The following is a 14,314-nucleotide window of genomic DNA, read 5'->3' as shown; positions in this document are numbered from 1 at the left end:
CATTATTCTAAATTGCACTTTTATAGACGGTCAATGTCCTAATGTAATTATTGCTTCATTGCCGATGGGTTAAATGCAAAATATACATATCAGTAACTAAGTAGAGATACAAGTTTTGATTTTCTCTCGTTGCAACCCACGGCCATGTTTGCTAGTTTATTTTTAAACTTTGAATTTAACTTGATATCTCATCGTGTTTGGCACGGACTCAATTTAGACCATCGGATGATTATTAAAATCAACTTACCATATTGTTTTATTTTTTATTATTAAATAGTAGATAGTATGTGGCATATATTTTTCTATTTAATCTAGACCCTTAGGCCAAAAAATCTAATAATACATATTTTTTCAATTAATATCATAATTTCTAGACCTACTATTGTATAGATATAGATTGTTGCATTATCATCTTTCCAGAGTCTAATCAACACGTAGATTGTCGATCTCGAAGACCGTATCCTGTCTGCAAGATATACTAGGATGAATTGATAAATTTTGCGGTAATCCTCAGGAGCCGACGTCCGTCCATGCGGAACGCAGCTTTCCAGGCCTGCGCGCTACCGGCCAATAGGTCTGCTTCCCACACTGGCCCGTCGCGTGTTATTGCGCCGTGTGCTCGCTATTACCGTCTTTCCCATCGTGCACCTCATCCCGCGCCGTGCAGCTCCCTCATCCAGCGCCGCGCTCCATTCCGCACCGCGCCCTCTCCATCACCGCGCCATGCTCCATCCCCTGCCACGCCCGCTCCAGCTCGCTGCACGCCGCACCCCCGCTGTTGCGCGCCATGCCCCGTCCGCCGCACGCACCTAGGTGTTGCTGGGGTGTTGCCGAGGTGCTGTCGCCGTTGCCGTTCCCCACCAGAAGGTCATGGTCGTCACAACACACGGCCTTAGCAAGGGGATGTTGCGATAAAAACGCATGTTCCAAGCGTATATTTCAAGTGTTTCAAATGTTTTAGAGGTATGTTGCAATTATTTTATATGGATATTGCAAAAATAGATTGGGGATCTTGCACATGTTGCATATATTGTAAGTGTTTCAGAGGCATGTTGCAAGTGTTTCAGAGGTTTGTTTAAAATATTTATCTGTTCCAGACGTATGTTGCAAGCGTTCTGATATGGATGTTGCATATGTTTCACACATATGTTGCAACAATATGTTCGAAATGTTTTATTTGTTTCAGTCTTATGTTGCAATAAGTGTTTTCATGTTGCAGGTTGCAAGTGTTTTATCTGGATATTGCATATGTTTCACATGTATGTTGTAAGTGTATATTTCAGATGTTTCATCTGTTTCATACGTACACATTGCATTCAAGTGTTTTTATGTTGCACATGTTTCATGTTGTTCGAAGACTCAGAGGGCGCGGGGAGTGATGGTGGCACGGCAAGGGCGCTGGGAAATGTGGCGCGGCGAGTTGGAGGCCAGCGGATGGGGGGCGCGCTAGGGGCCAGTGGTCGGGGCGCGACGGGGATGGGTGCACGTGCGGGCGGGGCGAATGGCCTCTAATCGAGGCGAACAGGACGAGATGTGCGTGCAAGGGTCCGGACACGCGGATGCTGCGACGCGGCGGGGTGTGCGTGTGGGGTGGAAAAAATGAGTTGACTGAGACAGACTACGTGTGCGGACGTCCGGATGCTAGCACTGCCGTAAATTTAGCAGCCACACTTCCAGCAGGCAGCAGATCACTATAGCATGGTAGCAGACTTCCAGCAGGCAGCAGATCACTATAGCATGCTAGCACTTGCTCGTGATTAAGGTGCAAGGACCACAGAGCTTCATAAAGACAAAAGTACTGTTTCGGAGCTAATCATTGTCTAGACACAGGAACTTCCACGATGGGGCCAGAGGTCGCTTCTAAAATTTATGTCACATCAAATGTTTAGAAGCTAATAAAGAGTATTAAATATAAATTAATTACAAAACCAATTACATAGATGGATGTTAATTTTCGAGACGAATTTTTTAAGCCTAATTAATCTATCATTAGCACATGTTTACTGTAGCACCACGTTGTCAAATAATGGACTAATTAGGCTTAAAAGATTCATCTCGCAAATTAGTCGCAAGTTGTGTAATTAGTTTCGTAATTAGTCTATATTTAATACTCTATATATGTGTCAAATATTTGATGTGACAGGAATTTTAGGAGGAAGAGAAGCAACCAAACAGGCCCTTCACTCCAGACCGCGACGCCCATTCAGGTCACTGCACAGCTCGTACACGCCATGGCCTGGACACTGCTTCTTCTCTCCATCCGGTGATGGTCAAGCTTAGGCCATGGTAGCTACGTACAGCGCTCTCTGGCCGTTGCCATCAGTCATATATATTTCGCCAGATATTGGAGGCCGATCCATCGGTTTCGCCGATGGTGGGTGGGGTTGCGCGGAACCACGTCGCTGTAGTCATGTGGCGCGGTCATGGGCGCCTGCGCCGGGGGAGGAAGAGGAATGGCGATGCCGCGCGCTACGTTGCTCCTCGTTGACGGTGTGGGCGACCGTGTGGCCTCTGCTGCTTGCCTCACGGCCTACAGCCGTACACACACGCTATAAAAACATTTGCTTTCAGATATTCAAGAGGGATGAAAAGGGCGGCAATCGTAGGTTCAACCGTACACCTCCATAAATAATAAATATTCATGTTGGTTTCTGTAAACTTTTCATTCCAACCCATACGCAAACAAAGTAAAGTAAGATTGCAAGGTACAATTTGAAGACTTAAATCACTACCGGATCCTCAAATTTGCCGAGTATTTTTATATTTACCGAGTGTATTTCCTCGGACACTCGGCGAACAAGTTCTTTACCGAGTGCTGCTCTACAAACACTCAGCAAAGAAGGGGTTTGCCGAGTGTAAAAAAAAAACTCGGCAAAGAGGGGGTTTGCCGAGTATTAAAAAAACACTCGGTAAAGAAATAAAATCTTTTTTTCTAGAAAAGAAGGAGAAGAAAAAATATATAAAAAAATTTGCCTAGTGCTCAGATCTAGAACACTTGGCAAAGAAATTTTGCTATAACTGCCCGGCCGTCCTCCTTTCTCGCACCGCCCCGCCTCCCTCCTTTCCTGCATCGCCCCGCCTCCCTTTCTCCAAATCCGCGCGCCCGCCCCCTCCTCCTTTCCCGCACCGCCCCGCCTCCCTCTCCGGCCGCCGCCCCGGCCCCTCCTCTCCCTCTCTCCGGCCGCCGCCCCGCCCCTCTTCCCCGGATCCGGCGGGGACCCACCCCTCCTCCCCGGATCCGACGGGGACTCACGGAGCGAGGCCTCGCGTCGGGGGCCCCACGAGAGTCGGAGGACTCCGTGGTGGTGGGCGCGATGGCCGGCCACGAGGTGGTCATGGTCGAGGCAGCCCCAACTTCGGCACCGGCAGCTCGGGCATGGTGGCGTGGCCGGCTTGGTGGCGGCGGGAGGCAACTCGGGCGTGGTGGCGGCGGGAGGCAACTCAGGCGTGGTGGCGGTGGGAGGCAGCTCGGTGGTGGTGGCGGGAGGCAGCTCGGTGGTGGCGTTACAAGAGGCTCAGTAGCACCTCAGGTTCTGGTTCGACTCCCCGTGGGAGCGAATATTTCAGGATTTAATGATGTTGTACTTTCAATGGTAGGTGACGTTCCCATCGACAGCGAGGCACCTGTGGTGACTTCGTTAATCTCGAGGATTTGTCAGCCCAGTCTACGAGATGCTCATAGGGGTTAGGTTTGCGTATGTGCGTTCATAGGGGTGAGTCTGCGTGTGTTGTGAGTGTGAGTGTCTGAGTTGTACTGTGTAATCGCAAATTACAGAACTTGACATTATTAAATAACCTAAAGGTAAGCCCCTAATTTTACATCTATATTGCATGTGTCTCTATCATTATAAAAATATCCCAAGGTACTCTTATGAGTTCACCCTCTTATCATTGTTAATACAAAAGAAACCCTCAAAGTATACAGATTAGGGAAACATGTATGGAGGAACCATGATAAGCATATTGATTTTCATGTCATTATTACATAGCTCAAGTCAACTTTGAACTAAACACATGTCAAACACACATGATTGTGTGATGCAAAGGGAAAAGCTATGAAGAAGGGAAAAGCTACGAAGAAGGATGGAAAACATATGAAGTAAATAATCAGACGATATTCCACAAAGATTATAAAGTATCTATACAAGTATTATGTTATATGAATAAATGAGAGAGCAAAGATAAGCACATTCATAGCATCACAAACTTCTATAAATCTATGTATTTTATAATCGGGCAAGTTAATTAACAGATATTGTTGTAAAAATTATTTGAGACAATGATTGGAATTTCTAGAATTTCTTATTTTCTTTTTTCTAGTGTGCTGACACGTAAGTTTTAGTAAGCAAGGGCAGCTCCAATGTGGATGTTGTGTGTGGGGTTGGGGGGCTCAAGCCCCTCTAACCGTTCGAGCTTCATTTAACGAAGAGACAGAGGTGGAGGGCTCAAGCCCCTCTAACTATTTGGATAATACTTGGCCTTTAGAATCTGTGCACACAACGATCCTAGGTTTTCTAACAATCTCCAACCCTGCTTTGCCAGCATAGCTTTGGATATCATGAACACCTAAACCCCCTTTTCCCTTAGACCGAGTTAGTATTTTCCAACTGATCCAATGCAATTTATTCTCTTTCTCTTGGCAGCTCCACCAGTACATTGCTATCATCTTACTGATCTGATCGCATACCTCCTTTGTGATATCAAAATAGCCCATGGCAAATGTTGATATAGCCTGGCAACTACTTTGATCAGTACTTCCTTCCTAGCTCATAACAACATTTTCTCCTTCCATCCCTAAATGTGCTGCCAAATTCTCTCCTTCAAATAGCTCACCTTTGTTATTGATTTTCGTACAAAGACAAGAAGCCTAAAATACCTCTCATTTAGTGTCTCCTTCGACCTTCGGAATGTGCAAAGTACACAAGACATCCTCCCTCTTAGATTGAGTTGTATTAGGACTAGGGATGAAAACGGATCAGATACGGACGGATATCACCGATATTACATTTATTTTCATATTTCTGTCCGGATTCGGATTCGAATACGGATAGTGTCAACTATGTCAGATAGGATACGATTGGATATCGACATCATAAATATGCGATTTGAGTATTTGGATACGGATACGGTATCGGATGTTGGATATCCAGACTCGGATACGGACAGATCTCAACCCCTTTAAACGGATTTGGTTTCGAATACGGTCGAAAAATATCCGTACCGTTTTCATCCCTAATTAGGACCGAACATGATAGCCGATTTCTCCATATTGATCATTTGTCCCGAGCACTCCTCATATATTTGCAAAATTCTCTGTAGCTCCAGTGCATCCCCTCCCTCTGCCTGTCATAATATCAAAGTCGTCAGCAAAGAGTAGATGGGATACACTTGGTGCACACTGACAAACCTTCACACCTTGGATTCGACCCTATTCTTCTGCATGTTTTAGCAGAGCTGTGAAACCTTTAGCACATAGTAGAAACAGGTATGGTGAAAGTGAGGCACCCTCTCCCTAAGTCTTCATTTAATGTTTTCAAGTGTGGTTCATATGTAAGTTTTAGAAAGCAAGGGCAACTCCTATGTGGATGTTGTGTGTGGGGTTGGGGGGGGGGGCGGGGGGGGGGGGGGGGGGGGGGGGGGCTCAAGACCCTCTAACTGTTGGAGCTTCATTTAATGAGAGGGGGGGGAGGTGTGAGAATAAGAGGAATGAACGGAAGGCGAAGGGAGAATAAGAGGGAAAGGAAAAACAAGATAGAACAGGTTCAAGAACGAAGAAGGGAGTTAGATGGTGTTTAACATCAGGTCTAAAATTTCATATATATCAATATATGTATACAGGTGCTACATATGGTGTGTACTAATACACTATAGATAGAATGAACTATAAGGCAAAGGCAATGGAGGGTATCCTTTAAAGATAATGACGAGGACTCTCTATGTCCTAAAATAAATACGCATCTCGTATTTTGAGGAGTCAAACAATGTTTATGATACCAAATAAGCATCATTAGATTAATCACGCCATATATTTTCATACTGAACCAAGTTATTTAGATATATCACTACCGGAGACTGTGTAGTTACCGAGTGCCCCGACAATTACCGAGTGTCAAAAGTCGGGGCACTCGGAAAATAGTACTTACCGAGTGCCAACACTCGGAAAACATAAACACCCGGTAGTCGACCGCTTTACCGAGTCAGCACACTCGGTAACTTCAGACACTCGTTAAAACTACAAGTTTACCGAAGGGGCGCACTCGGTAAAAACAGCCACTCGGTATTGAGGTGCCACGTCACCTAGGATAGCAACCATGCGCCAAACGGCGTCACGGCATGACATGTTTACCGAGTGTTATGAGCATACACTCGGCAAACATCACGGTAACAACAGCTCCGCCCAACAAGCGCTCATAGCAAATAAAAAAGACCGAAAATGTTTACCGAGTGTCACACTCGGTAGAAGTATTTGCACTCGGTAATAATAAAGTTTTACCGAGTGTAAGTGCACAAGACTCGGTAAACACTATCGTATTGGCGCAACACTCTGTAAAATTCAACCAAATTTCTTGTTTTTCCCTTCATTCTTTTTCCTCTATCCACATATGATATTTAGTACTCCATTCCAAAATATGGTGTTTATTTCGATTTATTTACTATATTTCACAAAATTTTCATTCTTTATGAAAATTAGGTACATATCGTGTAAATTTAATTGTAATAATTAAAATCGAACTCGATAAATCACGAGATTGGAAGAATTAACATTGAAGCATACATCTATGTTATAGAAAAATTTTCATAACGTTTCGAAAGTATTTTTACATTCATCGCTGCCGAACCGGTACATCTCCCAAAGAGATGCTAAACATTCACAATGACGAGTAGGATTTCTATTAAGAGTGAAATTCAACATTATGATTTGAACTTGGAATTTTTTAGATAGTAAATAGATGACATGAAATAGTTCATGTGAAAGTTTGGTGAATTTTAGGATTAAATTGACATTTTTTTCTTTTTTGTTTTGCATGAAATAATGGATACTTTTACCGAGTGTGACCTCAAACACTCGGTAAAGGTTAGCCACGGCCCACCTGTCTGCCACAGTGGGCTGCCATGCTTCCTATTACCGAGTGCCGTAGATCTGGGCACTCGGTAAACATGTACCAGGCCCACATGTCATTGGGCTGCGGTGCTTCTGTTTACCGAGTGCCGTAGATCTGGGCACTCGGTAAACATGTACCAGGCCCACATGTCATTGGGCTGCGGTGCTTGAGTTTACCGAGTGCCGTACATCTAGGCACTCGGTAAACAGAAGCATTCAACACTTAGCCGTTTCTCCCTCAAATCGTGCACAGACACACACACACACCGCACACGCCCTCGCATCCCCGCCGTCCCCCGCGCCGGCGCCTCCCCACCATCCCCCGCACTTGCGCCCGCGCCTCCCCGCGCCCGCGCCCACGCCCGCGTGCTCCACACCGACGCTGACGCCTCCCCGCCGTCGCTGGCGCCTCCCCACCGCCGCGGCCGCCTCCTCCCCTCCACACCATCGCTAGCGCCTCCCCACCGCCGCGGCCGCCTCCTCCCCTCCACCACCGCCGCCACTGGGCGGTCCCCCACAGCCGTCGCCACCGGGGGAGGGCGGTCACCCGCCGCCACCGCGGGACTGCCGCCGCCACGGCCGCCTCCTCCCCTCCACCACCGCCGCCACCGGGCAGTCCTCCACCGCCGCCGCCATCGGTAAATGCCCTAAGCCACCATATTTTCCTTTTTTCGAGTTATGACTATATGCATTTGTGCAATCTCTTTCTTGTTTCATTTTTTCTTGTATCTTGCTACTTTTGGTTTTGATGTTTTCTCTCAGTAGGGGGGCAATCCTTCCTGCCCCCTCCAAAAAAAAGGCATAGGAAAAGGCATTCACGTTACACTTGGTTCAAAACTAATTACAGCATATTCATATTTTGTGGCCAACAAAAAGGAAGCCTTCCCATTATCAATATTCATTCTTAGTAATTAAAAAAAATTACATCTATAATTAAAAAATAAGACAAGCCTGCACTGGCAAATGTATATTATTGCAAAGCATAAAAAAAGAGAGAAAATGCCTGCCAACAATCAATATAGCAGTCAAGGTATACTTGAATTATTTGGCAAATAAACCATGTGGATAAAGTCATTTTGTGATTCCACACTTTCTGTTAGTATGCTAGAATGTAGGGAAAAAAAGGAGAAAAATGGATCTAGCATAAGACTATAGCAGAGATAGCGTACCGCATCCATCAAGCGTTCCAATGGGGTCAGCATTACTGATGCCATAGCAGTTAGATATCTCCAATTCTCCAGAAAAACTCCTGTTTTGTTTCACCAACTTTCCTTGCCTGTCATTGATTATTTTGGCCCCATTCTCACCATTGCTATGGCCAAAATCATTAGCATTTCGATGCCCAGGGTAATCAGCAGGGTGCAAAAGGGATGAAGATTGTGGAGGCAAGGAAGTAGTATCCCGAGCAGCAAGAGTGGCAAAGATGGAGCGAGATGGTAGGAGAAAGTAGAATTTTATTCCAGCAATCTCAATGAGGTCGTGAGAATTCAATTTAATAGGGACACTACCTGGGAGATAAGAGACCTCCTGAATGGTGCATCCTTTTCTTCCAATGACTTTAATGGCAAAATGGTGGAGTTTAAAGTAATAGAATATACATGCATGGCAACGGGAAACTCGTTGGCTTCCGCATTCATATTTTGAGAGATCAAAGTCTACAGTATAGCTTTCAGTGTTGCGCCCCAAGATGACTGAATAAGTTTGTATGAAGTACACAAAATTTTCACCCTGAAGCTTGGCAAAACCAGGCACCTTTTGACTCTGGCCAATAGATGTCACTGCAGAATTTGAGGCTGCCATCTCTGGTGTTCCTGGTAGTCAAAGAAAACATTATGTGTTTACTTTTAGTTTCTTGTATGGAGTAAATAGGTTATTTGTTAAAATACAGTATGAATGGATTATATTAGCTGAATTGCATTATATGTCTATGCAGTCTCTTGCTAGACAGCTAAGGTAATGATGTTAGATGAACTAAACATTGTAAAAACATACTGATATGAGAAAAGGGTCCAAAACAACAAATTTATGCTATTAGAGAATACACTGGAGGTAACTACAGAAGTAGACTTTTTGCTTCCTTCAAATCATTCCACATAAGACATAGTGCACAGTACACATGAAACCAATTTTCACTGTGACTTTAATATAGTTCAGTAATGTCTTTGATTTCACGAAGATACAGTTTTGGGGAACAAAAGTTCCATATTTTGTTCCAATATCTATCAGTGTTATTGATAAAAATATAAGATTATGTGTGCAATTACACTATGCTTCTTAGATCCAGACAGATACCGTGACGCTTGTATTTCCAAGTGTCTGGCCGTACGTTGCCTTATTGTGTTTTGAAGGGTAACAACTAATAGCTGACAACACTATTTTCCCCTATCATAATGTGTGGATCAACCTTCCTTGAAGGAGGTTTCATACTTCACAACAAGATACTATGCCGACAACCTTCCTAACGTGCATAATCCACCCCCTCGTTATAATGCTGCCGACAATCAGTCAACCCTCAGCCTTTTCCGAGGGCAACTCGGAAGTGCAAGTGAACCTACCTTGAAGATGTTGAGCCTAGAAGAGTGGCGCTCTATCCAGCTGTATGTGTTGCGGAACTTTGAAGAGGTTGGCCCGTACATTGCGTAAGTTTTACACAAACTTGTTTCTTTTCTTGTCAATATTTCGCATGCACCCATCCAACCCTCTTGTTAACGGCCGTTACAGCAAATTTGTTCTCCTCTAGCATCGTCCATCACGGAGGGAACCCACCGAAGCGGAAGTTGAAACCCTTCTAAGACATGGCGTGGGAGAACGAAATCCCACTTTTATTTGTTGGTTCAAGGAGGAGGTATTGTTCAATTTCATTTGTTGTTTGTACTTAACTCTCAACTCGACAAATATATAACGAATCATCCTACTTGAACTAGCAGGCCAAAACTGACGTGTCTATGAGTGCCGAGTTGAGGCAAGTTGCCAATGGATTTGAATTTAGGGTCAAGTCATTCTCTGTGTACGATGTCAATGGATATCGCTTTCACACAACTCGGCATGAGCAGAGTCGGCCGAATCGAAGAACCACAAATACCGATGTTTTCACGCCAGGCACAGATGGGTTGGACTACTATGAAATAATTGAAGAAATATACAAACTCAAGTTTCCTGGTTGTGTACCTCTTCGTCCTGTCATATTCAAATGCCATTGGTTTGATCCCAAAGAAGTGATAAAGACCCCTGAGCTTGGGTTAGTCAAAGTTCTAAAGTCATCCATCTTGCTAGGAGACGACGTGTACATTGTGGCCCAACAGGCCACGCAAGTTTATTATCTCTCATACCCGTGCCAAACCAAAGACCGTCTTAAGGCGTATAATGTTGTGTACAAGGTATCACCGCATGGTAAAGTACCCGTCCCAAACGATGATGATTATAATATCGATGCAAACACATATGACGGAGAGTTCTTTCAAGAAGAAGGATTAGAAGGGAGTTTTGAGATTGTCTTAGATGTAGATCTCGCAATGGAAGTAGACAATGATACGGTCATTGTTGACGGGGATGATGGAGAGGAGGTTCACAACGCGAAGGACTTGTTATTACTTGAGCAACACCATTCAGGCAGTGTCGCTAGTGATGAGACTTTGAGAGACGATCATAATTACGTCGACAATAGCGATGATGGGATTTTTGGCCCACCTATCAATGATCTTGATGATTATTTCTAGTACATGTAAGATCTGTAGTACTTATGGCAATTTTATACATGTATGATACATTTACTTATTTTGCATCTCTTTTATACATGTATGATACATTTACTTATTTTGCATCTCTTTTATACATGTATGATACATTTACTTATTTTGCATCTCTTTTATACATGTATGATACATTTACTTTTGTATATGCGTACTGATAGTTTATTCCTTTTGTTGCAGGTGATTGATGGTGGGCGGTGGAATCAGGAAGATTAGGTCGGTTATGACCTTACTGGCTGGTGGCGAGGGGTCCAGCCAAGGTGGAGGAGGAGGGCGTGCACAGACTGAGGGTGGAGGGCGTGCCCAGGGAGGAGGAGGAGGACGACGATGAGGGCGTGCCTAGGGAGGTGGAGCCTAGGGTGGAGGTGGAGCCCAGGGTGGAGGAGGAGCCCAGGGTGGAGGAGGAGGACGGCGATGATGAGGGCGTCGAGAGCCGACACCTCCTCCACAGGACGACGATGATGAGTTCATAGCGGCCACGGAGGAGGATGAGGAGGAGGAGGAGACCAGGGAGGAGATAGCAGAGGCGGTGGAGGAGGCACGGAGGGAGGATGAGGCCGAGCGGGCTGAGCGCGAGGAGGATGCCGACTTGCTGGCAGAGGAAATGGGGTGCCTACGGTTTGGCTGCGAGGGTCGTCGCGCCTCCCAGACTTACCCATACAGAGACGGCCAGTGATTCGACCCTCCGGAACTAAGTAAGTAATTTTTGCATGTTAACACTACTTCATAGGTTTTTAAGTTATAACAGAAACTAATATTCAATCTCAATAACTTTGTGTAGCGATTGGGAAATGGTGATCCCAGGGAGTCACTCTCGCCGAGTAAATGGGATCCTGGGTCTTCTATGCAGGGCAAACTACCCCAGGATGGTGAGGATCGATGGTGTTGTGCAGCCCGCCATGAAGTGGTTCCACTGGCATGCTACCATCGATCAGACTGATCGAGCTGGCAGGTGTTATAACAGCAAGGCCGATCGGGTGATGAAAGAGCTGTGGGTACGTGTTCATCGCACTATGCTGATAATAACATCACATTAATTGTATATTACTGACTGTATTTGCTTGTAGGATTACTACACCTTGGCGGAGGGAGTACGTAGGGAGAACACGGATGACGTGGTGAACAGAGTCTATGTTCACCGAGTGCAGGACCTCTTCTACGAGATAAAGCTCCTGTGCAGAAGAATTTACCATGCCCACAGAGGACATAGAGTCACCAGAGCGCAGGCAGTGCACCTGTCCCTGACTAAGGAGCAATACTTGACGGTAAACATGAGATTACATCATCTGCAATTAATTGCACTGAAATTGATTTATGATTTGTCATGTGCTCGTGTACGTGCAGGTGCCTCCTGCTTGGTGTGCGGGGATGGACAACTACTGGAGGCCATTGTGGACAAGTGGTTGAGTGAGGAGTACGAGCAATATCACGTCGTACGCTCACGTTGTCGTGCGATGATGCAGGGTTCCTCGCACAAACAAGGCCCCACTACCCTCAAGGAATATGCAGCCAGATATGTACACGGATTTCATTTCGTTGATGCTATGCTAACTTCTAAATGCATAATATCTTATTGTTGTGCTTCTTCCTGTAGACGTGGTTCCACCCCGGCCAGGAGTGCGCCTCGTTCAAGGCATATGCCTTGGCACACAAGGGCAAGGCAAAGGACCCTGACCTCATCTACAACGCGGAGGATCCGCCCGAGGCATACAGCAACCCGAGCGTGCACAGGCACCTCAGCGAGTACACGGCGATGGCGAGAGAGATCCATGGGTCAGAATTTGATCCAAGCACCACTAACCTCGAGGGTGACATTGTCATGAGGTTGGGACTAGGTAAGCCACACGAGCGGTACTATATGGGCAACAGCACCATAGACATGGCCAACACTCAGACACTCACCCAGATTAGAGCCCGGAGCACGAGTTCGAGTCCGGCCATACGCCCACGCTCACAGCCCCAGGTGGTAGCACTCCAGGTTAGTTCTGTTGCATTCGTTGTCCATTCATTTTCTACTCGTTCTTTATTTGCATTCTAACTATGTGATAAATAATTGTAGGCCCAGATTGAAGCCTTGTAGGAGTCACAGCAGGCCTCATAGAGCCAGCTTCAGGCCCTCGAGCTGTCGCACCAGGCCGAGTTGGCACAGGAGAGGGCGCGAGTGCAGGCCTAGCTTGAGGCCTTCCAGCAGGCGCACAAGGACTGGTACGAGTACATGACCTGTTTTTCTCAGAGCATGGGCCAGCCTCCACCGCCTCCACCACCGCCTCCGCCATCGCCGATGATACCGTTGGTGCCTCCACCTCCGCGCGACGGCACTCCTATGAGTCACTTAGATGCACTCTTCACTTTCGTGTCATATAGAGCTACCTTCGACTTATACCTTAGTTTGACCTACCATAGCTTAGACCTTAGAATTTGCTTTGATCCAGATAACTCACATGTGCAATCTCATTCTAGGGACCTTCTACAGCTGGATCGAACAACGATATGCAGGGTGATCAAGACCTGGACTTGACTCCGTTTCTCCGCAGGCCTCCGACCATGTGATAGGCCATCCGACCTTGTTTGATGGGTTTGTATGTTGAACTGTGGACTTGGTTGAACTTTGTGGACTTTGGACATATGTTGATGGTGCTTATGGACTTTGCATGGTGCTTGTCGACATATGTTGGTTATTGTGAGTGGATGTGACATTTGTGGACATATATGTGATATATATTGCCTATTTGTCATGTTATTATAATTTCCTGTGGTTTTGTTGCTTATTGTGACTGGATATGCACTGAAACAAACAAACAAAAAATTCTGTGGACATATTTTACTGAGTGTAGCACTCGGTAAAATAGAGATTCTGTCAGTTTTACCGAGTGTAGCACTCGGTAAAACAGCGAACAGAACCAAATTGGTTCTGATTTTGTGAATTTTGCCGAGTGTGCCATTTTTTACCGAGTGCCGCGTCCCCACTCGGAAATATTTGACTACTTTTTACCGAGTGGGAACACTCGGTAAACATTATTCCTGAAGTTTATTTGCGGAATTGTTTTAATCACGAAAATGGTTATTCTTTTACCGAGTGTTAGGAGCTACACTCGGTAAACATTATTCAAAAAAATTATTTACGGAATTGTTTTAATCACGAAATGCTAATTTATTTACCGAGTGCTGCTAGTGACACTCGGTAAACATCGTCGTTAACGGTCAGTTTGGAGGCTGACGATCGTCAAGTCATAATTGTTTACCGAGTGTCATTGTAGCACTCGGTAACTCTCTGCTCTGAGTGCGCCGATATTAGACACTCGGTAAAATAACTTCACCGAGTCGTTGTTTGCCGAGTCCACTTTACCGAGTGTGGAACTCGGTAAAGAGTTTGCCGAGTGTGTAGCACTATTTGCCGAGTGTTACTCACACTCGGTAAATACACAGTATCCCGTGGTGTATATAGATGTTGATACTATTTTCT

At 45.5% G+C, this 14,314-nt stretch overlaps 1 protein-coding gene across 1 annotated transcript; it reads right to left on the bottom strand.

The window, feature by feature from the left end:
- Positions 1-8,251: 8,251 nt before the first annotated feature.
- On the bottom strand, positions 8,252-8,902 carry LOC136465765 (FHA domain-containing protein FHA1-like). Its single transcript, XM_066464373.1, has one exon. It carries the CDS (start codon positions 8,900-8,902, stop codon positions 8,252-8,254), a length of 651 nt encoding a protein of 216 aa, XP_066320470.1.
- Positions 8,903-14,314: the final 5,412 nt, after the last annotated feature.

This window comes from Miscanthus floridulus, chromosome 7, assembly GCF_019320115.1.
Source record: "Miscanthus floridulus cultivar M001 chromosome 7, ASM1932011v1, whole genome shotgun sequence".
Taxonomy (NCBI): domain Eukaryota; kingdom Viridiplantae; phylum Streptophyta; class Magnoliopsida; order Poales; family Poaceae; genus Miscanthus; species Miscanthus floridulus.
Note: the sequence above shows the minus strand (reverse complement) of the source record. Positions and strands in the feature narration are given on the sequence as shown.

Excerpts from the sequence above, each read along its gene's own strand:
- LOC136465765 (XM_066464373.1), bottom strand. The coding sequence starts at position 8,902 with ATGGCAGCCTCAAATTCTGCAGTGACATCTATTGGCCAGAGTCAAAAG.